Source organism: Ursus arctos, unplaced genomic scaffold (assembly GCF_023065955.2).
Source record: "Ursus arctos isolate Adak ecotype North America unplaced genomic scaffold, UrsArc2.0 scaffold_28, whole genome shotgun sequence".
NCBI classification, from domain to species: Eukaryota; Metazoa; Chordata; class Mammalia; order Carnivora; family Ursidae; genus Ursus; species Ursus arctos.
In genome coordinates, this window is record NW_026622963.1 from 337,864 (window position 1) to 363,804 (window position 25,941).

Consider the following 25,941-nt stretch of genomic DNA (forward strand, 5'->3'; position numbering starts at 1 on the left):
TAAGAGTGAGGCTCTAAAAAGCTCTGTCAGTGGGCTTCACTGTGAGATGGGGGAACAAGCCATCTTCTTCATTGGAGGTAACAAAGAAGATGTCTGTATGAGAACTTTTATAGTTCCGTTCAGTTTTTCAGTCTTCACTCTAGGGGCTGTACACCTGGTCACTGATGTTCTGACATCAGGGTGTAGGAAGTTCCATGATTCAGTTGTTCCTTACAGCCCTTAGATCCATTGTTTTCTTTCTTTCTTTCTTTCTTTCTTTCTTTCTTTCTTTCTTTCTTTCTTTTTTTTTAAGATTTTATTTATTTATTTGACAGAACACGAGCAGGGGGAGCGGCAGGCAGAGGGAGAGGGAGAAAGCAGGCTCCCCCTGAGCAGGGAGCCCAATGCGGGGCTCGATCCCAGGACCCCGAGATCATGACCTGAGCTGAAGGCAGACGGCTTAACCAGGTGAGCCACTCAGGCGCCCCAGATCCATTGTTTTCAATCCCGTCCTTACCCTTGCTGTCTGCTGTGCCCAGTGTCCCTGAGCCCAGGGCCACCTCCCACGTGCATTCTTCTCTGCTGGCAGTCAGGTGGTAGCTTCCTTTGCACTACCAAGATTATTACTGCTCTTCTAACTTCTTCCTGACTTCCAAAAACATGTGGAAATCTTTTGTGTGCTTTGATTGCCTCACATGTTCTCTTTATCCTTGGGTGTATCTGTTTAAGTCCTTTATTGTCATTTTTGTGGACATTAAGAGGGAGAGGAGATAAGAGAGAAGTTGGTTTGCCATGTTTTATTTGATGTCTGTTTTTTTTCTTTGAGAGAGAGAGAGTGTGCAGAGGAGGGTGTGTGTGAATGGAGGAGGGGCAGAGAGAGAGGGAGAGAGAGAATCCTAGCAGGTTCCACACCCAGCCCCAAGCTTGACCCCGGGGCTGGATCCCACTACTTCGAGATCACTGCTGGAGCCAAAATCAAGAGTCAGTGCCAAACCGACTGAGCCACCCTGGCGCCCTTTAGTGTCTATTTTTAAATGAAATATTTTAAATCAGTTTTAGGGCAAGATGCATTGTCCTATCAAAAATGGATCTTATTAGTTACATTCAGATAGTTAAATCATTAAAACTGAAATTTTGCATTACTCTATTTGAGTAAAAGATCGTACTCAGATTTACCTTCTCTTACAGATAGAGCAAAATATTGTTGCTATTATTAGAGTCAGCAGAAAGAGTAGGTAAACCAGAGGGTTTGACTCTGTTTAGGAAGCCAAATCACAAGCCAGACTTTAGATATGTAAAAGAAATGCAGGTGTAAGGTCATTTGGACTACTATAATGAATATGTTGTAATATTTTTACTGGATTAGTTCATTATCCATCAGTTTAGTGGAGTTAATGCTGGGTTCATAAAACTCTTTGGCTCTACGCATTGATAATTTAACCATTTCCCTTGTGTTTTGGTAAAAAATAAATGTTCTTAATTGGAAATAAAGAATAAAATTTTTTTAATCTCAAAAAAATTTTATTTTGGTATAATTCCATACTTGAAGAAGCATTGCTAAGAACAGTACAAAGAATTCCCATCTACTCTTTTTTCCCCCAAGTTTTTGTTTAAATTCCAGTTAGTTAACATTTAGTGTAGTATCAGTTTCAGGTGTAGAATTCAGTGATTCAGCGCTTTCATGCAACAACTGGTGCTCATCACAAGTGCACTCCTTAATCCCCTTCACTTATTTAACCCATCCCCCCACGAACCTCCCCTCTGGTCACCATCAGTTTGTTCTCTATAGTTGATTTGTTACCTAGATTCACCAGTTGTTAACATTTTGCCCCATTTGTGTTATTTATGTATGCACCCTCAGTTTATATATATTTTTCCTGAGTAATTTGCAGATAAAATATTCCTTTGTCCATAAATACTGGTTTTTTCCCTAAGAACAAAGAGTTTCTTTTCAATAAGCATAGGATATTGGTCAAAATCAGACATTTAATACTGATTGAGTAGTATTATCTAATGCACATTCCATATTCAGATTTCTCCAGTTGTCCCAATAATGTCCTTTATATATGTCCTTTACAGCAGTTTCCCTTTGTGTCACACCTACCTGCCTCCCCCAGATCTAATCCAGGATATCATGCATTTCATTTTGTTGTCATAATGGTTTAGTCTTCTGTAATCTGGAACAGTTCCTTGGCTTTTATCTTTAAGATCATGGTATTTTTAAATTTATTTTTTAAATTTTTTTAGAATTTATTTGAGAGAAAGAGAGAACAGGAATGTACATGAGCTGGGGGAGGGGCAGAGGGGAGGGGAGGGAAGCAGACTCCCCACTGAGCCCTTCCCCGGCTCCATTCCAGGACTCTGAGATTGCAGCCTGAGGTGAAATCAAGAGTCTCACCCTCAACCGACTGAGCCACCCAGATGCCCCTGAGATTGTGATATATTTAAAGAATACAGGCCAATTATTTTATAAAATGTACTTCATCTTGAGTTTTTCTGATGTTCCCTCACGATTTGATTTGGGTCGTGCATTTTTTTTGGTAAGAATATTACAAAAGTAATGTTGTGTGTTCTCAGGGTATCTTATCAAGAGGTATATGATGTTGGTTTGTCTCATTTTTGGTGATGTTAACTTCAATTATTAAGGTAATATTTTCAAGGTTATTCCACTGTAAAGTTACTATTTTTCCCTTTGCTATAAATAAGTATCTTGTGGGAGGTACTTTGAGATTTTATGTATATATCCTGTTCCTCACCATACTTTCACCCAATAACTTGATGATTTTTGACTGAATCACTTATTACTAGGGTGGTTGCAAGGTGTTGAATTTTTTTTAAGGTGTTGAATTTTTAACTTATATTTTTCCTAAATATATTGGTATCCTGTAAGGAAGAGCTTTCCTTTCTCTCCCACTTATTTATTTATTAATTTATTGTATTAGTATGGACTCATAGATTTTTATTTTATTCTGTGATATCATTATTATTTTGAGGCCCAAATTATCACAGATTTGACTAGTGGGAGCAGCCTAAGTTGTAATTTTGACACGTCCCTATTGTTCTTTGAGCCCTTTCTTTTGGACACAAGACACTCCAGGCTTATCTTGTACTCAGACTACCCCAGCCTTGGAATCAGCCATTTTTCCAAGTATCCCTTATTCTATTTAGTGGGGAATAAGGCTTGTAAATTAAGATCTCTCAGCAGATAAGAGCTAAGAAATATAAATAAATATACATGCCCATATCTATTTGTGTGTGTGTGTGTGTGTTCACATTAATACTTGTAATTCCAATTCAGCACCACAGGTCTGGTCTTGCCCCTTTTCATATTTGTAATGCTCTCCTCCAACATTGAAAATCTGGTTCCCATTATCCTCAGCATATGTACTCTTTGCTCTGTGCCATAGAGAAAGTAATTCCAGAACTGCTAACCCATATCATTGTAAAGGAAACCCCTTTTAACTAGAGTTCAATATTTGTTTATGGTTCTTTTTGTCTATGTACTGACAATATATAAAGTATTATGTTCAAAAGTCATTTGGGTTACTTTCTCTCCATCTTTTAATACACTTACATTATTTATTTGACGTATAGTTGGATTCATTTGTGTTTGATTTCCACTTTAGATTTTTTTCACCTCTTCCTTGCTGATTTTCACTTTCTTTTTTGAGTGTGTAAAACATTAGCATAGTTCCAGAAGGTAACACTATACTGAAAAGTGTTACTACCCAATCCTTTCACTCATTGCCATCCATTCTTACAGACAATTATTCTGATTTATTCTTTCTAGGTTTGTTTTTTGTAAAAAAAAAAAAAAAAAAAAAAAAAAAAAAAAAAACAGAAAAATGAGTATTTTCTTATCTTTCTCTCGCAAAAGGTAGCAAACTAAGTATACACTTTTGGACTTTGCTTCTTTCATTTATCAGTGTATCCTGTATATCACTCTATGTTTGTGGAAATTTTCCTTACTATTATTTTTAACAGCTTCATAGTACTCCATTTGTGGATGTGTCACAGTGAGACTTCAACCATTCTCCTATGTTTTGACTCCTATATTTAGGTTGTTTCCAGTATTTTACAGTTACAAATAATGCTGCAACTAATAGCCTGGTACAAATGTATTTTTGTATTAAGAGTATCTACAGGGAAGATTCAAAGTCACAACTTTCTAGTTGTGTGAGCTGTAATGTGTAAGTGATTTTATAATATACTTCAACCTATTTGTCTGTCTGCTCCTGTCTTCCCATCTGCTGTGGTCTTACAAATGTATTTAAGGCAGTTGAAGGGAAATGCTTTATTGTAATTATTTTTCTGTCTGGGAAACCTTGAAATCAGAGATCTGGAAGTGGCCTTGAAAGCATTTTTTTTTTTTTTAAAGATTTTATTTATTTATTCGACAGAGATAGAGACAGCCAGCGAGAGAGGGAACACAAGCAGGGGGAGTGGGAGAGGAAGAAGCAGGCTCATAGCAGAGGAGCCTGATGTGGGGCTCGATCCCATAACGCCGGGATCACGCCCTGAGCCGAAGGCAGACCCTTAACCGCTGTGCCACCCAGGCGCCCCCTTGAAAGCATTTTTAGTCAGTACATAGCAGCTACATCAGATCTGTTCTCTGTCCATTCTCATTTTAAGCAGTTGATTGCTCCTTGTACATACTAATCAGTGCTGTTTTACCACCTGAGTACTCAGACTGAACTGTTTTCTGGGACTTCTGTCTTACTTTTTATTTAATTTATATTAGGTTCCTTCATGTTGTGCTGCTGACTGGCTGTTGCCTGGGGTCACAGAATTGCAGTAGGACAAGATGGTGGTTATTCGTAGGGTAGAAATGGGGATATGGGCATCTGTTTTCTCTGATAGGTCTTAGGGCATTAGTCAATATTATAAACTTGAGATCTTCAGAGGAGTGGCAACTTGGATTCCCAGATAATACTGCTGGCTCTCTCAGGTGGTTGGGAACGTCTAGTCTGTTGTTCCAATAAGTGGGCATTGCAGCAGAAGGGAGACCTCCTCTTACATATAAAAGATTGGCTAGCACAGCTTCCCATCAGAGGGACCATGAATGAATTATACGTATGTTGAGATAATGATTATCGCAGCCTAAGGGTGGCTGTAGCCTCCAAGGGGATCACTTACAGTCCTGAGAAGCCTTTTGAACTTATGTGCATGTGCCATACAGATGTTATCATTTTTCATGCATGTCCTGACATGGAAAAGGCTGGAAAAGTAGGCTAGAGCACAGTCTGAAAATTAGCCTCTAAGAGCCAAGGACATTGCTTCTTAAAGAGAATCTGGTAGTAAGGTGGACATGAAAATAAGCTGATCACCATATATTTAATCTGGTGTGATTTGAAATCATTCCTATTTTCTTCTTTGCTAAAACAAGAATGAGAAATTTAAAAATATTTTTGTTTACCCTAAGAAAATGAAAACTCTAATTCAAAAAAGATATGTATGTACATCCCTGTGTTTATTGCAGTGTTATTTATAATAGCCAAGATGAGGAAGGAACTCAAGTGTTGATTGATAGAAGAATGGATAAAGAAGATGTGGGAAAGGGGTGCCTGGGTGGCTCAGTCGGTTAAAGCATCTGTCTTTGGCTCAGGTCATGACCTCAGGGTCCTGGGATTGAGCCCCACATCGGGCTTCCTGCTCAGCAGGGAGTCTGCTTCTCTTTCTATCTCTCTGCCCCTTTCCACCGCTCGTTCTCTCTCTTCTCTCTTTCTCAAATAAAGAAATAAAATCTTAAAAAAAATATGTGGGAGATGTGTGTGTGTGTGTGTGTGTGTGTGTGTGTGTGTGTGTGTGTGTAATGGAATATTACTCAGCCATAAAAAAGAATGAGATCTTGGCATTTGCGACAATATGATGGACCTAGATAGAGGGTATAATGCTAAGTGAAATAAGTCAGAGAAAGACAAATACCATATGATTTCACTCATACGGAATCTAAAAAACTAAAAAAACAAAGCAGAAACAGGCCTATAAACAGAAAATAGACCGGTGGTTGCCAGAGGGTAGGGGTGGAGAGACAGGCAAAATGGCTGAAAAGGAGTAGGAGGTACAAGTTCTGGTTATGGAATGTTTAAGTCATGGGAATGAAAGGTACAGCATAGGGAATACACGGCGGTATTGTAATAGTGTTGTATGATGACAGGTGGTAGCTACACTTGTGAGCATAGCATAACGTATAGAGCTGTCGAACCACTATGGTATACCTTAAAACTAGTGTAATATTGTATGTCAACTATACTTCAGTAAAGATCAGTAAATTAAAAAATATTTTTAAATGACTTGGCCTAACACATTGTATTGGATATTGGAATACCCAAGGTATATTTTGTTTGATTAGATTGGTGAACCAGGATTTAATCTCTGTTCTGAATACCTCTGAGTTCAGTATATTTCAGTAAGATTTTGACACTTAAGTTGCCTCTGTACTTAAATATTTTGTCTGAGTAGCATCTTACTAAATTGTTTAAACCTCTTTGCACATCTCTCAGAATGTATATCTGAAATGCATTTGCTTTCTAAATATATTTATTTTACATTAGATGTATAAAGTTTAATGATTCTGACATTAAGGTGGTTGTAGTAGTTAAATTGATTTTGAAATAAGCTTATTAAAATTGAGCATTTTTAAAAAAATATTTTATTTATTTATTCGACAGAGATAGAGACAGCCAGCGAGAGAGGGAATACAGCAGGGGGAGTGGGAGAGGAAGAAGCAGGCTCATAGCGGAGGAGCGTGATGTGGGGCTCGATCCCATAACGCCGGGATCACGCCCTGAGCCGAAGGCAGACGCTTAACAACTGCGCCACCCAGGCGCCCCTAAAATTGAGCATTTTATCTGATTCATTTGATGTTTTGAATATAATTTAATTTTAGGTCAGATATAGGAGGAGTTTCTGAGAGATTTTTGCTGACTTTAATGTGACTTATGTATATGAAATTTTTCTGTGAAAAGAAATTGTCAGCTGCAGTTCCTTTTAGTGAGTGTAAACTAAGAGAAAAAATTCTGAGAATTAGTAGTCATGGTGTATGTGGACATACGTTAACTGTTACATATAATCGCAGCCACCAGAATTAACCCCTGCCAGCCATTTTATTCTTTTTAATATATTTTTAATGGTAAGGAACTAACAGTCACTGGTGCTTTCTGTTTGTTAGGCCCTTTGCTGTGCACTTCGTATCTTTTGTCTCACGAAATCTTTACCACAGTCATGTGAGGTAGAGGTGGTATTTGTCCTGTATCACAGATGAGGAAGCTGCCTCTGGAACCAGCTCCTTTAGGTCATAGAAGAAAAGAACGTGTCGAGCTAGAAGGTAAATGTAAAACTGTTGGTCCTGAAGCCCATGCTTGCTTCATTATATCACATGACCTCTGACATGTTTATTTTGAGTCTGTAGAGTAACAGTTACATTTGTATGAGGGTAACCTAGTCACTTGGTACGTTTTTATGTTAAAGAAGGAATATTTCTTTTGGCAAGAGTCAAGGGCAGGTGATTAAGGTCTCTGCCTAGTTCAACCCAGATGATGTGGAACAGAGTTCTGGTCATTGTGCCCTTCCCTTTCCTCCTCTTTCAAGTTGAAGATAGGACAGATTCAGAACTTTTAGTGTGGACTAGGCTTGTGAGCATATGGTTCAAATAATATTTATGGTATAAAGAAGATTATATGCCTTGCTCTTAAATATCTAAAAACATATAAGTTGGAGGATTAGTTGGGTTAGTCCTAGAATATAGTTCTACTTATATTTACTGTAATGCTCACAGAATTTTTATGATAATCCTGCCCTGTTCTCTAGTTTTAAGAGGAATAACACTTTTGCTATTGATATTTTTGTGGAGTGTGTGTGTGTGTGTGTTTTGAATAGCAGCTGCAAAAATTTTGTTTTCACTGATTTTATTTTTACAAACCCATAGAGTTATAATCTTGGATTTTGTTTTAACTTAGCACTCATGGTTAATAATTTAGAATAAGTCTGTTTCATTAAGACAACTTTATAATACCAGTATTTTTACATTTAAGCCATTTAAAATTTTTATTATAAAAGAAGTAATGTTTTCTGAAAAAATTCACTGTAGTGAAAAGTAGGTCCATGTGGCTCCAATCCCTCATCCCATTCCTTTTACATAACCATTAACAGTTACTATATATCCTTCCAGACTTTAAAAATTTTATATGGAGGCATATAATATACACACAGAAACACATAGTATAAAATCTTTTTAAAACAAAAATGACAACCTTCTGGACTTATTGCTTTACAGCAGTCTATGCCTTCAAAAAGAGTTTTATTTCTAGTTCTGTCACTAACTTAGCAAGTTATATAACTTGTCTCTGCCTCAGTTTTCTTATCTGTAAAACAGGCCAAAGAATAGTATTTTTCCTTATTGGACTGTAGAGGATTAAATGAAGTAATATTTATAAAGTGGTTGCCATAGTGCCTGGCACATAATATGTCTTAGATGAATATTAAGTAGATAAAAGTGAGCTTGCTTTTTAAAAAACCTATATTATGGATGTTTTCTTTTGGCTTGGTATTATTTTCAGAGTGTTGCACTTTAAAAATTTTGTGTGTGTTGGGGGAGTGGTGTTCTGAGTTTTACTGTCATAGCAGCGTGTTTGTCTGTAACAGTTTTGTACAGCGATTCCACACACTTCCCATCCCCGCAGTTGCAGTGAGTTGCTGTTACTGATGGGCAGTGTGGTGGGAGTGTGTTTGCCTCTCAAGTGGTCGGAGGTGGGAAAAAAAAGCTGAAAACCCTTGGTTTAGAAAATTATACTACATTAGCAATTAATCCTTGTGTTAGTTAAGCCTTTAAGTTAGGTGGAGAGTGGAGTTGGAAGACTTTTGTCTATAGGGGAGGATGACATTATCGTTTCACTTATTTTTTCCCTTATGTTCTTTGAAAAATTTTGTGATTAGAGGGGCTATACTTATTGCCTAGTGTTCATTTTACGATGAAGAAATAGACCCAGAATAGTAGTGATGTTCTCAGTTCTATAGCTGGTAATGGTAGAGCCAGGACTAGAATCATGGTCATCAGATCCTCACCTTTCTGAATTCTTAAGGTAAAGAGCCTTGCTACCAGTTGAAGCAACTATTGAATACTGGACGCACTGTAAGTGGCTTGCCTGTCGGTGCTGTGTGCTTGAGCTGTTTTGTATGTAGAGACACTAAGTTGTGTCATAAGCATTGGTGCCTGATGTTTTATGAAGGAAAAAATGTATAACTCCAAGAGAGATGCCTGGGTGGCTCAGTCACTTGAGCGTCCGACTCTTGGTTTTGGCTCAGGTCATGATCTCAGGGTCATGAGATCAGACTCCTCTGTGGGACTCCGTGCTCAGCACGGAGTCTGTTTGAGATTCTCTCTCTTCCTCTTCCTCTCCCTCTGCCCTTCCCCCTGTTGCACACGTTCTGTCTCTCTCAAAAATAAATTAATTAAAAAAAAATTCCCAGAGAGTTGTTGATAGGCTTTAAATATCAAATGTACTCTATATTGTTAGGTTCTATGTAATGAATACTAAGGGTATTGAAGACCCGTGGTTATGTGGAAAGTGTAGATGCTATTTTGTCTTACGAACTCCTTGTCTTTGAATGTAACCTGAAAACATCTGTGTGTAAATAGACCTCTTTAAGCACAAATTCCTTGTTTGAGACCTTTCTTTATCTCTTGATAAAGGAGCATACTACCGTTCCTTTTACAAAATAGGAGTAGAACTACTTTGGTCTCTAGATCATTTGGGTGCCTTCCCTCGACCTCTTTCAATTCTCACTTCCTGGTTTCCAGGAGAGCTAAAGCTTTAGGGACTTGAGGAAGAAGACACGCCATGAGCATGATTTAGAGGTTGGTGCGCTTCCACCCCTCTCCCCTGCCCAGCATATGTGGTATAGTCTCTACTTCTGGAAAATGGCTCTAGTTCAGGAGAGGATCAAGACTCTCCTCTTCCTCCAAAAAGGATCCGTTGCCAAATTGCAGAGCTTGTGGCTGAGGTGAGAACAGGGCCAGAGGAAATTTCTGAGGCCATAGCTTAAGGAGGAGAGGAGAAGGAGCCTAGTTAGTACCAACTTCTAGGCTGACATGCCTGAGCTTAGAAAAGGGACATGAGCTTGTGGTTGGAAGAATCCAAGCAATGGGAGAGATTGCTGGAAGAGTACTTGGACAACATATTCTGAGTAAAAGGCAGAACTCCATTATGAGATCCAATGACCCTGTTGTGGCCAAAGGTAACAGTGTGAGAAATACACAGTCCAACTTTCTTGCTGTGACATCACCTTGAAGTGTAATTAGGTGTAATAAAAAGAGCCCTAATAAGTTCTTATACTTATCTTTTTGAACTTCTCTAAGTTTCCATCCTCATAACTCTTTCTGGCAAGTTCTAACATTTACAATTTAAAAAATAAAAACCCCTTCAGCTTAATATTTTTATGTTTCACTGGATAGCTTAAGAACATTTTTACTGACTACTTGTGGTTTTGTTTTAAATGTATATACACAGCTGATCAACACAGGTTTGAACTATGTGGGTCTACTTATCTGTGAATTTTTTCAGTTAAGATAGTGCAATACTGTAAATGTATTTTCTCTTCCTGTAGGATTTTCTTAATCTTTAGCTTACTGTATTATAAGAATATGGTATATAATACATATAACATACAAAATATGTGTTAATGGACTGCTTATGTTATCAGTAAGGCTTCTGGTCAACAACAGGCTATTGGTAGTTAAGTTTTTGGGGAGTCAGAAGTTATATGTGGATTTTTAACTCTGCGGGGTTTGGGACTCCTAACCCCTGCATTGTTCCGGGTCAACTGTACATTATTTCAGTTATATTATGGTGCAAGTAGAGTTTTTTTTTTTTTTTTTTAAATGATTTTTTTATTATATTATGTTAGTCACCATACAGTACATCCCCGGTTTCCGATGTAAGGCTCGATGATTCATTAGTTGTGTATAACACCCAGTGCACCATGCAATACGTGCCCTCCTTACTACCCATCACCGGTCTATCCCATTCCCCCACCCCCCTCCCCTCTGAAGTCCTCAGTTTGTTTCTCATAGTCCATAGTCTCTCATGTTTCATTCCCCCTTCTGATTACCCCCCCTTTCTTTATCCCTTTCTTCCCCTACCGATCATCCTAGTTCTTATGTTCCATAGATGAGAGAAATCATATGATAGTTGTCTTTCTCTGCTTGACTTATTTCACTAAGCATTATCTCCTCCAGTGCTGTCCATGTTGTAGCAAATGTTGAGAACTCGTTCTTTCTGATAGCTGAGTAATATTCCATTGTATATATGGACCACAACTTCTTAATCCAGTCATCTGTTGAAGGGCATCTCGGCTCCTTCCACAATTTAGCTATTGTGGACATTGCTGCTATGAACATTGGGGTGCATATGGCCCTTCTCTTCACTACGTCTGTATCTTTGGGGTAAATACCCAGTAGTGCAATGGCTGGATCATAGGGTAGCTCAATTTTTAACTTTTTAAGGGACCTCCACACTGTTTTCCAGAGTGGCTGTACCAACTTGCATTCCCACCAACAATGTAGGAGGGATCCCCTTTCTCCACATCCTCTCCAACAATTGTTGTTTCTTGGTGCAAGTAGAGTTTTATAGAAGAGCCTGGAAACCTCTAATACTGTTTCCATGTGAAATATGTTCATCCTACAGATAAACTTTTGAAACTCATCTGCGTATAAGTTGAGACTACCTTTTATAAGACAGTACCCCTTAAGTGATAAAATAAATAATTTTAAGATTATTTGTAGTGGGGGCGCCAGGGTGGCTCAGTTGTTAAGCATCTGCCTTCGGCTCAGGTCATGATCCCAGGGTCCTGGGATCGAGCCCCGCATCAGGCTCCCTGCTCAGCAGGAAGCCTGCTTCTTCCTCTCCCACTCCCCCTGCTTGTGTTCCCTCTCTCGCTGTGTCTCTCTGTCAAATAAATAAAATCTTTATTTAAAAAAAATTATTTGTAGTGTTCTTTTATTAATGTTATGTCCTGTTCTATTCTTAACAATAATTGAGAATTAGTTTAATTTAAGGCCAATATTTTTCATCCTATTTTGTAATCGTTTTGGGTACATGAAAGGTTCTTAATTTGGATAAGGTATGTATAAACAGTGAATATTCGGCAGTGCAGTCCAGTAAATGGCTTCAGAATGCCTCATTATACCCTATTCTCTGTGGCTTTTTAGGTTTCAGATGTCTTTCTGGTGTTAAAGGATTAAGCCCTCAGAAAGTACTATCATTTAAATAGCCAAGACTAACTGTCCTATCACATATTTTTAACTTTCTTATTATAAATATTCATGATAGAAGAAGTCCGGTTTCTTAACTCAGAAAGGGAACTCTTGAGATTTACTAAAAGGCACAGTCATTTGTTTGCAGAGTTTTTAAAAGTCAGTGTTCTTTTTTTCCTTTTGCTCTCTTTCCTCATCCCTGTCTAAAGTACCTGTTTATTTAACTACTTATTTTATTGAGGTACAATTTATATAGCATAAAATTAACCATCTTAAAGCGGACAATTCAGTGGCATTTAGTACATTTACAGCCACGACCTCTATCTAGTTGTAAGACATTTTCGTCATCCCAAAGTAAACCCTGTACCTGTCAAGCAGTTCTTCCCCAATTTTTTCTCCCCTCAGCCTCAGGGTGCCATTTTAAAATTTGAAATTAAGAAATTAAAGAATTAATAAAACTTTTTGAGGTAATTGAGATATTATAAGATAGATATAGAGTACACTGTTCTAAATTCAATAACATGCAGAAATGCATTTAATATACTGACAGTGGAGGGATGTCTGGGTGGCTCAGTCGGTTAAGTGTCTGCCTTCGGCTCAGGTCATGATCTTGGGATCCTGGGATTGATCCCTGCATCAGGCCGTATTGGGCTCCCTGCTCGGTGGGGAGTCTGCTTCTCCCTGTCTCTCTGCCCACAATTCATGCTCTCTCTCTCTCTCAAATCAATAAAATCTTTAAAAAAAATAATATATTGACAGTCGAGAAATTAGGTCATGAAATTGTATGTGCTTGTGTGTATATTTCCAATTATAAGGGGGAACATAGGAACACTTGGTAGAAAACACACCAAAGTAACAGTGATTTTGCTCTAGATTTCCTTTTTCTCATTTGAGGAGGAAAAAATCTTTCATAATTAAAATGAAAACAAACTCTAGGTAGTTAAAAACTTGGGCCTAAACTTACTATTGTAATGTAATTATTTCAGGTTAATATTAAACTTCAACAGCTTTTTTTCCCAGATTGAGTTATGATATTTCTTAGTATTTGCTAAGAGGAAAAGAGATTTGCTGGAGGAACAAAACAATAATATTCTTAGTTTTTCAGTCCTCCAAACTGTATCTCAGATCATGAATACCTATTTCAAGTAAGCTGTGTTCTAATTTATTTTTCTTTAAAAAATATACTTTTTCTTTTCTAACTATAAAAACATATTTAAAATTTTTTAAATTTAACTCAATTAATTCAGTTAATTAACATATAATATATTATTGGTCTTAGAGGTAGAGGTCAGTGCTTCATAATCTCATATAATACCCAGTGCTTATTATATCACCTGCCCTCCTTAATGTCTATCATCCACAACCCTCCATTTGTTTCCTATGATTAAGAGTCTCTTACGGTTTGACTCCCTCTCTGATTTTGTCTTGTTTTATTTTTCCCTCCCTTCCCTCATGCTCCTCTGTAAAAACATATTGATATAAATCAAATACCACGGGGGTGTACAAATAAAAAGCCAACAGTATTCTCTCAAATATGGTCTTTTCGTGTACCTGCCTATAGTAATTGTTGTTAGCAGTTTGGCAGGTATTCTTGGCCTTTTGGTGAGGTAGCTTACATGCACATATAATAAAATTGGACCCAGTTGAGTAAAAAACTCAAATGCCTTCAGGATGGCCCTGGCAGTTAATGTAAATGTGTGAATGCACTAAGGAAAGGTAGGACCCTTGCTTACCAGAAGGGAATTTTACCACGCAGCTTTCATAGTCAAGAATAGGTAGGGCCCGGTGCTGGCCAGACAAGCAGAATCCCTTGGGCAGTGTATCATTGTGCTTTCCTCTTCTTCCTTGCCCACCTCTTCCCTCCCATACGAATACAGAATGAACGCATGTCAGAGGTTTATTTAACTCATTAATGAGGAAACCAGCAGGATGGGAAAGCTGATTCTAAGAGCATTTGAGGAATTGAGTGTATGCAGATATCAAAGAAAGAACATTGAAATAAATTGCTAAACTCAGTGTAAAACTGGTTCATGTCCTACTGTGTAGTAAATACCTTTGGAGTGTGCTGAACAGATGCTACCTCTACCAAATAAAAATCTTTAAGTTTACCTGTAACTTCATAGAGTTTGGATCCTACTCAGAAGTAAACAGCAGGTCAAACTGTAACTAAATACCTTTGGGAGGACCTATTAATGTTTCATTATACATTGAAAGGGCTTACAGTTCTTGATGAACTTTATTTCCAGTTTTGGTTAATTTTTCTGAACAGGGAGAAAGGCCGGTTGTGATGTATAAGGCAAGGGCAGTACAGTAGGGACCAGAACTTGGAAGAGCTTGATGTCTCCAACGAGGAAATTGGAACTTTCAACAAGTGTTTACTGAGCATATACTACGCACCAGGCGTGAATTTATTATCCTCGTGAGTGTGCGGTTGTGCTGTGGTGCCCCTCTCATACCCCTAGGATGTGGACTTGTGGTTCTCAAGGGGGTTGTATTAGGTAGTCACCTGGGAAGCTACTTTTCTCAAAATCCTCTGTCCCGACCCCAATGTAGATATGTCTGCCTGAGTAGAACAGACGCATTTTGAAATAGCTGTCCAGGTGATTTTTATGTCCCCTCCCTTTTGAAAATCATTGTTAACGTTTATTGGGCTTTTTTTTTTTTTTTTTTAGGTTGAATGAGTAAACCGCAAGCAAAATTATAATCAGTATTTTAAAAGTTTTCATTTTTTTCTTGCCTGCCTCATCCCTGTAATACTAAAACTAAAATAATTAATGTCTTGATTATACCCTCAGCAAGAATTAAATGCAGTTGTCATATTTAGAATTATATTTTATGCAACCAAGACATTAATTTGGGAAGAACTGGATTTAGTCTTCCTAATTGTATCTTTAGGTTATGCCTCTCATTAAGTAAACTCAAAGAGTTGTCATTTATAGTAGCATATAATCTGCCTGGCAAGGACATGTGATTAAAAAATTAGACTTAAAAAAATGTTTTTAAGAGAAAATAGACTGTCATTAGGTTGTTGGAGATTGTGGTAAAAAAGAAATAAATAATAGAGGAAAAAAGCATATATGTTTAACTTGTGGTTGAACTATTCGAGTTGAGTCAACAATTAAAATGAGCAGCCGTTGTGGACGTGCATTTCAGTTCTTTTCAATATAACTTTAACTAGGCAGCCTTTCTGTGTAAATGCACTCACAAAGCAGGATCTGTGATTTCAGTACACCTAAGCAGCCATGGAATTTATAACTTAATCACAGGATATGATATTACAGATTAGGGGAGAAACTTGGAAGTAACATGATACAATTGGTATATTGTGTATTTTTCTTTTCACTAGTGTGCCGCTCCAACAAAAGTCCCTGGGTCTGTTTGACTTGTTCAAGTGTCCACTGTGGAAGGTAGGTGACATCCTTATTACTTCACTACCCTACTTGCTTTTTTCAATTTGCCTTTAAGCTTTATGTCAAAGTTTTAGTGACTTGGATTTATTAGCACCATTGCTTAATCTTTGTATGTAATTCTCTGTAAGTCTTCCCTTTCTCAGTAGAGTCTGTTTGCTCTGCTCACAACTGAGGGAAATCTAGGGGGAAAAACCTTTATGTTGGTACTCAGAAGAATTAATTTGATGATCAGATAATCTAGTAATATTTGATTGAAATGCTGAAATGAGGGAACTTTGAATTCTTTAAATAAAAGTTTACCTTATGGCTATTGGTTAAACCTTTTAATAGGGTAAATTTAAGCATATACAAAAGTATAGAGATAATATAATTGAACCCCATTATTTTCCTCACTGAGCTTCAACAGTTATCAATACATTGCCAATCTTGTTTCACCTATTACCTACACTATCCCCAACTTTACTGATTTTTGAATCGCATTCCAGGTACCACAGCATTCTTTTGAAAACAAAACAACAAAATGTTTATAGATAAAGGAATTCCCTTGAAATTGGTCTCATTGTGGAGTTCTTTATTAATTGCTGTCTAAAATGTACCAAATGTTTCATTGTTGCATTAAGACATTTTTGCTTTCCAGGGACTTAACACCTCCTACCCTCCAAATTTTGTTCAGGCCTGAGTGTTTCCTCCCCTTTCTTGACTTCAAAATGATGTTACTTAAATACTTTATTTAGTAACTTTTTTCTTCGAACTCAAACTCAAATAAATTTCAGTCTTTGCATTCTTGTAGCTTGACAGCACATTTATTTCTATTGCTTTTTTAACATAGAAAATCCACTTTGAATTTACTTAGAAGTTAATAGCTTAGCAGCAAGAGGATGGGGAATGACTGTCACACAGGCTGAAATCTACATTGTATTTATTAGGACTATTTCCCCATTGTTATTTTTAAACCCTTATTGCATGAAGAGAGCATCTGTGTTCAGTTAACTTTTGATTTTTCCCCATTTTGAGTCATGGAATTGAGTTTTTTTTTTTCCATGTACACTTAAAAGTACCTTTGGAAAATGTTAACTGCATATCTTAATTGTGCCTGTTGTGGTTTTGAAATCTCTAGGATTTGGGGAACCTGAAAATACTTTGTACAGATAACATTTTTTTTAAAAAAGAAGAAAAGTAGAAGCACTTAAATTCTGCACTTGAAGAGACAGATTCCTCTCCTAGATTTTGAGAGGTGAGAATTATAATGCAATAAAATTTATATAGTTCTGTTCTCCAGTTGTCTCATAGTGCTCTACGACCTAAATCTTGAAGGTCATATGCCAACAAAAAGACCTGACAAACCCAAAAATTGGAGAGGTTAATGTTCTTAATAGCAAGCAACAAATAGTTCTCTAAGTAGGTTTTGGAAAAATAAATTGAAAAATTTCTAGACTCTGCAGGAAGTCTGTTTCCAATTGCAAGCAGTCTTAAATTTAGAAATTTAACATAGTTTCAGAGAAATATGATGAAGTAGATTAAACAGATAATAAGAGTAGCTTGCATTTGGATCTTCTTTTTACAGAGCTGATTGGTTAATTTTCTTTTATCATGTGATCCTAGGTGTTGATTGCCAAAGATTCTGTTTTTTCAGTAATTCGAGGCCAGTTTTGTGCAGAAAGTCTTAAATTGAATATTCCTTCAATTTATCAGTAGCATATTTGAGTTGTATATTCTATTGACCTTCACGACATCATCCCGTTTATTTTTCAAATCTTTTTGATTGTGGTTAGAAATCTGTGATGTATATATTGATGCTTTTCCTTTTTAGACCAAATTGTGTAGTTAAAATCTAAAATTAGATAAGGGAAATATTTATTTTTATGTTATCTGGTTTATACATAATTGTTAACTTCTGAGTGATGTATTTGAGTATTAGCTAAAACATTGCTAATCTTAACGTCAGCAGTAATATACTTGCTTTTCAGCGACGCTTACAGTAACCGTTTAAACATCTAGTACATTTAGAGACTACAGTGTGATGGCTAAATGAACTACACGTACTATGCACAGATGATCAGTTTTCAAAGACCTAAAAGTAGTGGTGCCTTATTATTATCATCGTTCAGTATTGCTTTTTCTTTGATTTTGAAGGTGCTCATTATAAATAGTACTTTTGTTTCCCATGGCACAGTATAAATTATATGAGCATAGTAAATTGAGCTGATTAGATATGGAACCTGTACGATTCCTTGGAGTTAACCTTTGGGTGTTTCTTGACCTACACTATGAATGTGCTTAATATCACTGCTTTCTAAACAATTATATTGTTCGAATTCTGAATAAATAGTAGTTACACATATAAAGGAAAACATGAATAAAATAATTACCAACATCCATTCATTCGTTTATGCATTCTGAGCCATGAATTTCTTAATTTAATCACCTAACAACCCGTGAAATACAAGTACTATTCTCTCCATTTTACAGATGAGAAAATGTTAAGTGCAGAGAGGTTAAGTAACTCATCTAAGCTCACGTGGCCAGCATGTGACAAAGCTACTTTTGAACACAGGCCGTCTAATTTTTGAGCTTATACTCTTAATCATTATTTTATTTTAAAATTGATTTTAGTTTACTTTTGTAGACAGAGGACCCATATACACTATAATAAAAAGGAAAAAAAACATGATCAAAATCTAAGTTTGAGGTTAGTAGTGCCTCTGATGCTTCCAGCTTTCCTAGGGTAGAGGCTGGGCCTAAAGTTTATCCTCCCTGTTTATCCCAAATGTTCTACTTTCCCCAAGGTGAGTGTTGCTCCTGGTATAATTAAGGCGCCTCATGACAAAATGTTACTTTAACTGTCTGAGTATGTTTATTTTGGTACCATTTGACCAATTTTTTTTTTTTTAAGATTTTATTTATTTATTTGACAGAGAAAGAGATAGCCAGCGAGAGAGGGAACACAAGCAGGGGGAGTGGGAGAGGAAGAAGCAGGCTCCCAGCAGAGGAGCCTGATGTGGGGCTCGATCCCATAACGCTGGGATCACGCCCTGAGCCGAAGGCAGACGCTTAACCGCTGTGCCACCCAGGCGCCCCTCATTTGACCAATATTTGTTTTGACTGAGTTTTCAATTAGGTCGTGCCTTCTATAAATTGATTACTTCCTAGGAACGGGGAAGTTTTGTCTTATAAGGGTCTTCACAGTACTGGCCAGTCACAACATTGTACAGTATTTAGGTGGAGGTTTAGAGGAATTTGGGTGTGTGCCACGTGCATTATTTCAGTTTCATTCTGTTTTCTGTAATACACTGATGTATTAAACCTGAGTTGGAAAATGTTAGAAAATTGTTATGAATATAGTCAACCTTTGATTATCTTTGTCCCTTTAAAGAAATAATAGATTATATAAGCTTAAGATGATTTGTACTTGTATTGTTTCTAAACAAACATGTTTCCATATGAGTGGAGCTAATTATTTGGGCATTTGGATAAAATATCTGAAGCCATATTGATGAGAAAGAGAAGATTATCCTGTGTCCCTATCTGACTTTTACCTTTTATATTAAGCAGCAGTCCAAGTACACAGTCTGTGGCCCTGTGGGAAGTGGTTGAGTGATTTGGTTTACAAAGCTTGCCTTTGAGAATAACTTGAGTTGGTTAGCAGCCTGAGAAAAGCTTAAAAAAAGAGAAAAAAACCTATAGCCAAAGCATCAGCAAAGTAGTTGATAAGTGATAATATCCGTGATACTGAAACTGATTTGCATAGATGAGCCTTTCTTTGCCTGGCCCTAATCTTGTGTGTAATTAAAAGTTGGCTGTTATGTTTGATTGCAAAAAAGCATATTTTAAGCGCTCAGCTTAATCACTAACAAATTGAATGCTCTTATAGGACTGAATGCTCTTATAAGGAGGAATTCTTTCTCATTCTAATTTGATTGTCATCTAATTTTATTATCATCTACTATTTTAACTTCCAAAGCAATATTTAGATTAAAATAATTTTTGTTTGGGTTTTATAAGGTATGTGAATGGCCATGCAAAAAAACATTATGAAGATGCACAAGTACCCTTAACTAATCATAAGAAATCAGAAAAGCAAGATAAACCTCAGCATACAGTGTGTATGGATTGCAGTAGCTACAGTACGTACTGGTAAGTATTAGTATTTTCTGGAGATGATGTTCCTTACTCAGCGTGTGCAAGTGTTTTCTCATTTTCCTCACTCTTTCCCCTCCCCCATCAATCTCTAAACCAGTTGCTGCTGCCATTACCTCCTTTTAGTTTTGTTAGGATGCATAGGGGATTGGAGCCATCAAGAATGCCTGTCCTCATTCATTTAGATTTTACCCTGCATTGTTCCCTTCAGCTTCTGGGCCTCCTCTTTCCCACCCCCTCTGTTCCTTGTCCATCCTGATAAGCTTCAGGGCAATTAAAAGTATTTCTTTGTGGTTGTTCTTTATAATTCTTTTTCTTATTCTTGTTTTGTGTTTAATTGAAGAATAATAAGATAAACAGTCGTGTTCAAAACAAAACAAAAAAATCATGTTTTTACTGTCCAGTTAACATTTTGTTATGTAATCTTGAAAATGTAACTTCTTGGTTTAAAAAACTGTTTTGACGGTCTCCCCTCTCCCAGCACAGATCCATTCTCTTCTCCTCTGTAGGTAAATGTTGAGAATTTCATGTGTAGCCTTTCAGGCTATTTTTTTTTTTTTTTTTAAGTATTATATCCTTTAAAAGGAGATTGGAGGCTCTGTTCTCTCTTTGTAATATAATATGCATGTCTGTTTCATATAAATGACAATGAAATAAGTATCGATTTTTGTGACTACTTAGAACTAGGTTATTTAGGTTACAGTGATGTTAAATAATTCATATTCATTTGCTATGCTCAGAAGGTCAGTGTTTTTTGCAGTTTTAACTTCAGTGTGAAGGAAATTTTTTTCCTTGACTAGTAAATTATGATGAATAGTTCTTTACTTGCTTTAATCAACTTACTGTCAGGTCAAAAGGTTTTTGACATTGAAGGAAAAAAAGCCATTTGGAAGATCACTTTGGAGATCTTTTTTGGCTATCCAGCCCTTAAATGTCACATGAAAGCAATACAGGATAGGAATGGGGATTTAAAGTCTATAAATATCACTTTTGATTTACACTCCATTGGAGTTTTGTGCTAATCTTTTCTACATCATTCTTAGTTGATTATTGTAGAAAAATGTCCATCAAAAGGAAGAAAGAGTCAGTGGCTTTCTATCTTTAAAATTTTTACAGTTTTAACGTTATTAATTTGTGGCTATTGAATGAAGTACCTTAAGGTTTAGTCATTCAGACCACTACTGTTTCAGGGGAAGATGTCTAGACCTGGAAGAGAGAGAAGCTAGAGGTAGATAACAATTTCAATAAAAATGAAAATCTTCCCAAGATTTTCACACACGGGCTAGTGCTCAGTTTATTATCATTTGCTCTTGTAAAATGTTCCTTCCTATGAAAGGTAAGTATTAGCCAGGCTGTTAAAATGTTCTCATTAGTTTTTCCCCCTTTCCATACTAGAATGACATAGCTACCTAATTGACAGAACCATATGTTTCTTTAAGACTGACTTTTAGAGAGCAGAATTTAAGATCATTCTTTAGGTATAATTTCACAATCATTGTTGTAAGTCATGTCAACTGTATGTACCAGATGTTGAAAACATTCATTCTTCTTGATTTTCAGTTTGCAGTGCACATGAAATGCTAAATGGGGAAGTTTGGAAATACAGTTAAATCTCTGTGTGCTATAACAAGTTTGCAGTGGGTTTTCTTGCAATGGGTAAGATTATGAGGAAACAGTAACTCTTTGAGGAAATTTAAAAAATTAATGGAGTAAGATAACTCTCTTTAAAAATATAGGTTACATACTTCAGTGTCTTCATTTATAAGAATATACTTTCTGCATTTCGAAGGAGTACCTTTATTAACTAGAATTGGAATGTGATTTGTTTTATGTTGGTATAATATGCTGAAGTACATGTGGCTTCCTGGCTGAATTGTAATTAAATGGCAGATCTTGAACCCTGGGGAATATACACCATGGCGGAGGCTTCTTGGACAATTGCCAGTCTTTTGTGTGAAGTTATACAGAGCTGCAAATATGTGGACGCTCAGAGCTTCTGAAATGCAGGCAGGGAACTGCAGCTGGTCACATGACGGTATCATTTGTAGGTTTAAGAACAAAATGCGAGGGAATCACCCTGTAGCATCACACTGATGCCTTAAAAGAAATTTGTGATAGTTGCAAACTAATAAAGCTGTTGTCTAAATTAACATTTTCCTCACACCTCAGCATGATTAAGAAAAAAATGAAAAAGGATTTCTTCTTTCTGTATGAATGTGTTTGTGTTATTTTCTAGTATGCTTCAGTAATTTCACTTCAGTGTATCAAGTTTCCTTGCACATAAGTTTCTTAACGGTTAGACTCAGTGATTTGCTTCAGAGGTAAAATATTGGTCCATTAGTTTGTTTTGTTTTGTTTTTTTAAAGATTTTATTTATTTATCTGACAGAGAGAGAGAGCATAAGCAGGAAGAATAGGAGAGGGAGAAGCAGTCTCCCCGCTGAGCAGGGAGCCCGATGCGGGGCTCGATCCCAGGACCCTGGGATCATGACCTGAGCCAAAGGCAGACGCTTAATCAGCTGAGCCACCCAGGCAACCCAGTGCATTAGTTTTAACCTGTTTGATTATTGTTATGCTTGTAGTCAAAATCTTTTGACTTTAGCTAATGTTAAAGCTCCTTGTCCTCATGCTCTCTGCTCTCAAGAAGTTGAAACATGCTCTGAGGCTTATAGTTTATCCTTATTTACCCTTTCCAAGAGACTCTGCCCCATCCCATCTTAGCATATCCTTCATGAAGTTACCACTGAACTCTTCCCCCCTCCCCCCTCCCAGCTTCAGTGGTAGCTGGATGTAATCTCTCCTAAACTCATAGTTCTTAGGATACTTGTAATTTCCTGCTGCACGTTAGGTTATTTGTAAATGTCCTTGGGGACTGCAGGAACCATATGTCAGATAATATCTTCCATAGTACACAATGGCTGTTGCAGAGTAGGCAATATATTGTATTGTTGGAAAGATTGTATTTTGTTATATATCTTCCAGAAATGGGGACGGTTACACCAAATCTATAATTTTGTGCCCTCCAATCATCTTGGAGGACCAAAGAACCACAGAACATCTTTCTCAAAGAAGACGTAAATCGTGGCTTGTGTGAGCTGTTTCATTTACTTCCCAAGAGGGGCACTCTGCTGCAGAGCAGTTCCCTTCACTTCTCACATAAACAGGACATCCGGAAGAAGCACATATTAACCAAACAGAACAACATAAAATGGGTCACTGTTTCAAAAGAGGGAAAGCAACACCAAAAGGAATAATCTTGATTTGACACAAACCTACTCCTTTAGGAGATAAGTCAGCTAAACTGAGCTTAGTGGTAAGTGAAGATTTCTATAAAAGGAAAATCTCCCCAAGATGTTCACACAAGGGCTAGTGTTCACTTTTATTATCTGTTAAGTAATAGTTCCTTTCCTCCCACCCCAACCTCTCTCTTCAGTCAGTAAAAATGGAATTGTATGTGGTATACATTATTGTATCAAAAAGAAACTATGATTAAAATTAGGAACTTTTATTTGATTTCTTACATACATAGGTATTTGGATTAATAGTTTTAAAATGCTGAACAGATAACTTTTGACATCTGGCATAGTCTTGTCGACTCTGATCCATATCAGTAGTAACTGAATTTCTGAGAATACAAAAATATGAAAGGAATATTAAAACTAAATAAAATGAAAAATATAAAACTAAACTACTAGGCAGGGTAATGTTTTAAGACACTATATCGGGGGGCGCCTGGGTGGCACAGCGGTTAAGCGTCTGCCTTCGGCTCAGGGCGTGATCCCAGCGTTATGGGATCGAGCTCCACATCAGGCTCCTCTGCTAGGAGCCTGCTTCTTCCTCTCCCACTCCCCCTGCTTGTGTTTCCTCTCTTGCTGGCTGTCTCTCTCTGTCAAATAAGTAAATAAAATCTTAAAAAAAAAAAAAGACACTGTATCAAAAAAAATATTATGAAATGTGAATCAATTTGTCTACAAAAAAGACTTGTGTTTTAAATTTTTTAAAAAGGATTTATTTGTTTTAGAGAGAGTGCCGGGGGTGGGGGGAGGTGGAGGAGCAAAGGGAGAGGGAAAAACTCAAGCAGATGAGCCCCACATGGGGCTCAGTCCTGAGACCCTGAGATCACAACCTGAATTGAAACCAAGAGTTGGATGCTTAACTGACTGTGCCATGCAGGTATTTCAGATTTTAAACACCTGGAACAAATACCAGTTTTAACTAAAACTAATAAAAATAAAGTTCTTATTTTTGGACTTAAATTGATACTGAATCATTTTCAAAGGAAATTATGATTAAATATTAAAAAGGAGGGAAAAAAAATGGGGTGCCTGGGTGGCTTACTTTGCATGAAACTCTTGATTTCTGCTCAGGTCATGATCCCAGGGTCATGCATTTGAGCCCTATGTTGGGGTCTGCGATGGGTGTGGAGCCTGCCTAAGATTCTCTCTCTGCCCCCCACCCTTGCTCTCATGCATGCACACACGCTCGCTAGCTCTCTGAAAAAAAAAGGAAAAAAAGGGGAAAATCTTTAGACTATTTTTATAAACAATTTGGGTACAAATTTTCAGTGTTGTAAAGATTAGAGAACAGGAAGAGTTTTGTTTATTTAAAAACAGTATTTTTGAAGTTTAAAAAGAACTTTTTCAATAGAGGTGTTCTAAAAACATGAAAGGCTCTTCCTTAATAAGCTAGTACTTGTCCCCATTTAACAAAGGACATAGGCTTACTCTGCAGGTGTTCTTCTAATTTTCCAAAATTGGCTTATTTGATGGCAATACATCAGAATGTAAAAATAAGCTTGCTATGTAAGTTCTCTTGGGTTTTAACTTTCCTTGGTTTGAAAAGATGAAGTCACCAGAATACGAGCTTTTTTTTCCCCCCCTGTAATCATATCTTTTATAATAAAACCAGAGGTCAAATTTGCCTCTGAATGTTACAATATTATGCAAGGGAATGAAAAGGAATTTAAAACTCAATGACAGATCTGCCATTGACCTTCTTGAGGGGTACTTTTTGCGTAAAAGTTTTTGTTTTGAGGGGATTTTTGCTATTAGTATTATATACAACTTACTGTTTAAAGATCACTTTTGTAGGGATGCCTGGGTGGCCCAGTTGGTTAAGCGTCTCCCTTCAGCTCGGGTCATGATCCCAGCGTCCTGGGATCAAGTCCCCCGTCGGGCTTCTCCCTCTGCCTGCTGCTCCCCCTACTTGTGTGCGTGCTCTCTCTCTCTCTCTGTGTAAAATAAGTAAATAAAGATCTTTAAAAATAAATAAAGATCACTGTAGCCAATAGATTAAAGGACTTGTTTCTTTACTGTTGCATAAAAAATCAGGTTCATTTGTATGATGATTGCTTCTTGTTGTCAGATAGGTGGCGAAAAGTTCAGTTTGGGAATATTTTCTTAGTTTTTCAGGAACGTGATATGGATCTTTTTCACTTTAATAGCACTTAATAATAGGAATGGAAAAACAACCTTAGAATTTTAAAGCTAAGAAAGAGATTTTTCTGTTTTGGGTGTGTGTGCCATAAAATATGGTGGCAGTTGAGCAATTAAAAGTGGCTAGTGGGACTCAGAAGTTAAATGTTTTAGTTTGTTTTATTTTAATTAATATAAGTTGAAGTCACCATATGTGGCTGGTAGCTATTATATACTGGATGGTGCAGACTCAAACTATTAAAATTTAGCATTGGGTGTTTTAATGTTACAAAACTTTCAACACCTTTAGACAGAAATCTGATAGAAACGCCAAAAAGAAAATAAGTCACTTTCACTAATTAAAATATTTTGTTGCAAATAATTAAAACCTAAAGAAAATATAACTCAGTAAGATTTATCAAAAAGAAAACATACATAATCACTGAGTTAATTTCACCTGAAATCTGACATATTCATTATTTGTATCAACATGTCATAAATCCTAGATTATTGTACAATTACAAGCAAAAATACATTTATAAATAGCCATTTCTGAACAAAAAAACACTAATAACATTGAAATAAAAGGAAACTATTAAAATATGATAGTTTCCCAAAAACCAAAGAAAAAAAGAAAGTAAGCATCATGTACTAAAGCCTTTTCCACTAAATCAGAAAGAAGACAGAAATACCTTTTATAATCATTTACCTGACTTGTCAGTATTATTGAACATTGTTTTGGCAGTTCT

At 36.7% G+C, this 25,941-nt stretch overlaps 1 protein-coding gene across 7 annotated transcripts in view; it reads left to right on the top strand.

The window, feature by feature from the left end:
- The window catches only part of USP3 (ubiquitin specific peptidase 3), a 98,962-nt gene that overhangs the window by 13,688 nt on the left and 59,333 nt on the right, over window positions 1-25,941 (top strand). For 3 of the 7 annotated variants that reach the window (XM_026478258.4, XM_026478261.4, XM_026478257.4), the window contains exons 2-3: window positions 15,579-15,639; window positions 19,645-19,776. In XM_026478258.4, coding sequence (XP_026334043.1) covers window positions 15,579-15,639; window positions 19,645-19,776 — 193 coding nt within the window. Of the gene's footprint in view, window positions 1-321; window positions 448-4,458; window positions 14,652-15,578; window positions 15,640-16,759; window positions 16,877-19,644; window positions 19,777-25,941 lie in introns of those variants that run through there. The other 4 variants (XM_057303704.1, XM_026478262.4, XM_048222478.2 and 1 more) reach the window with 4 other exon arrangements.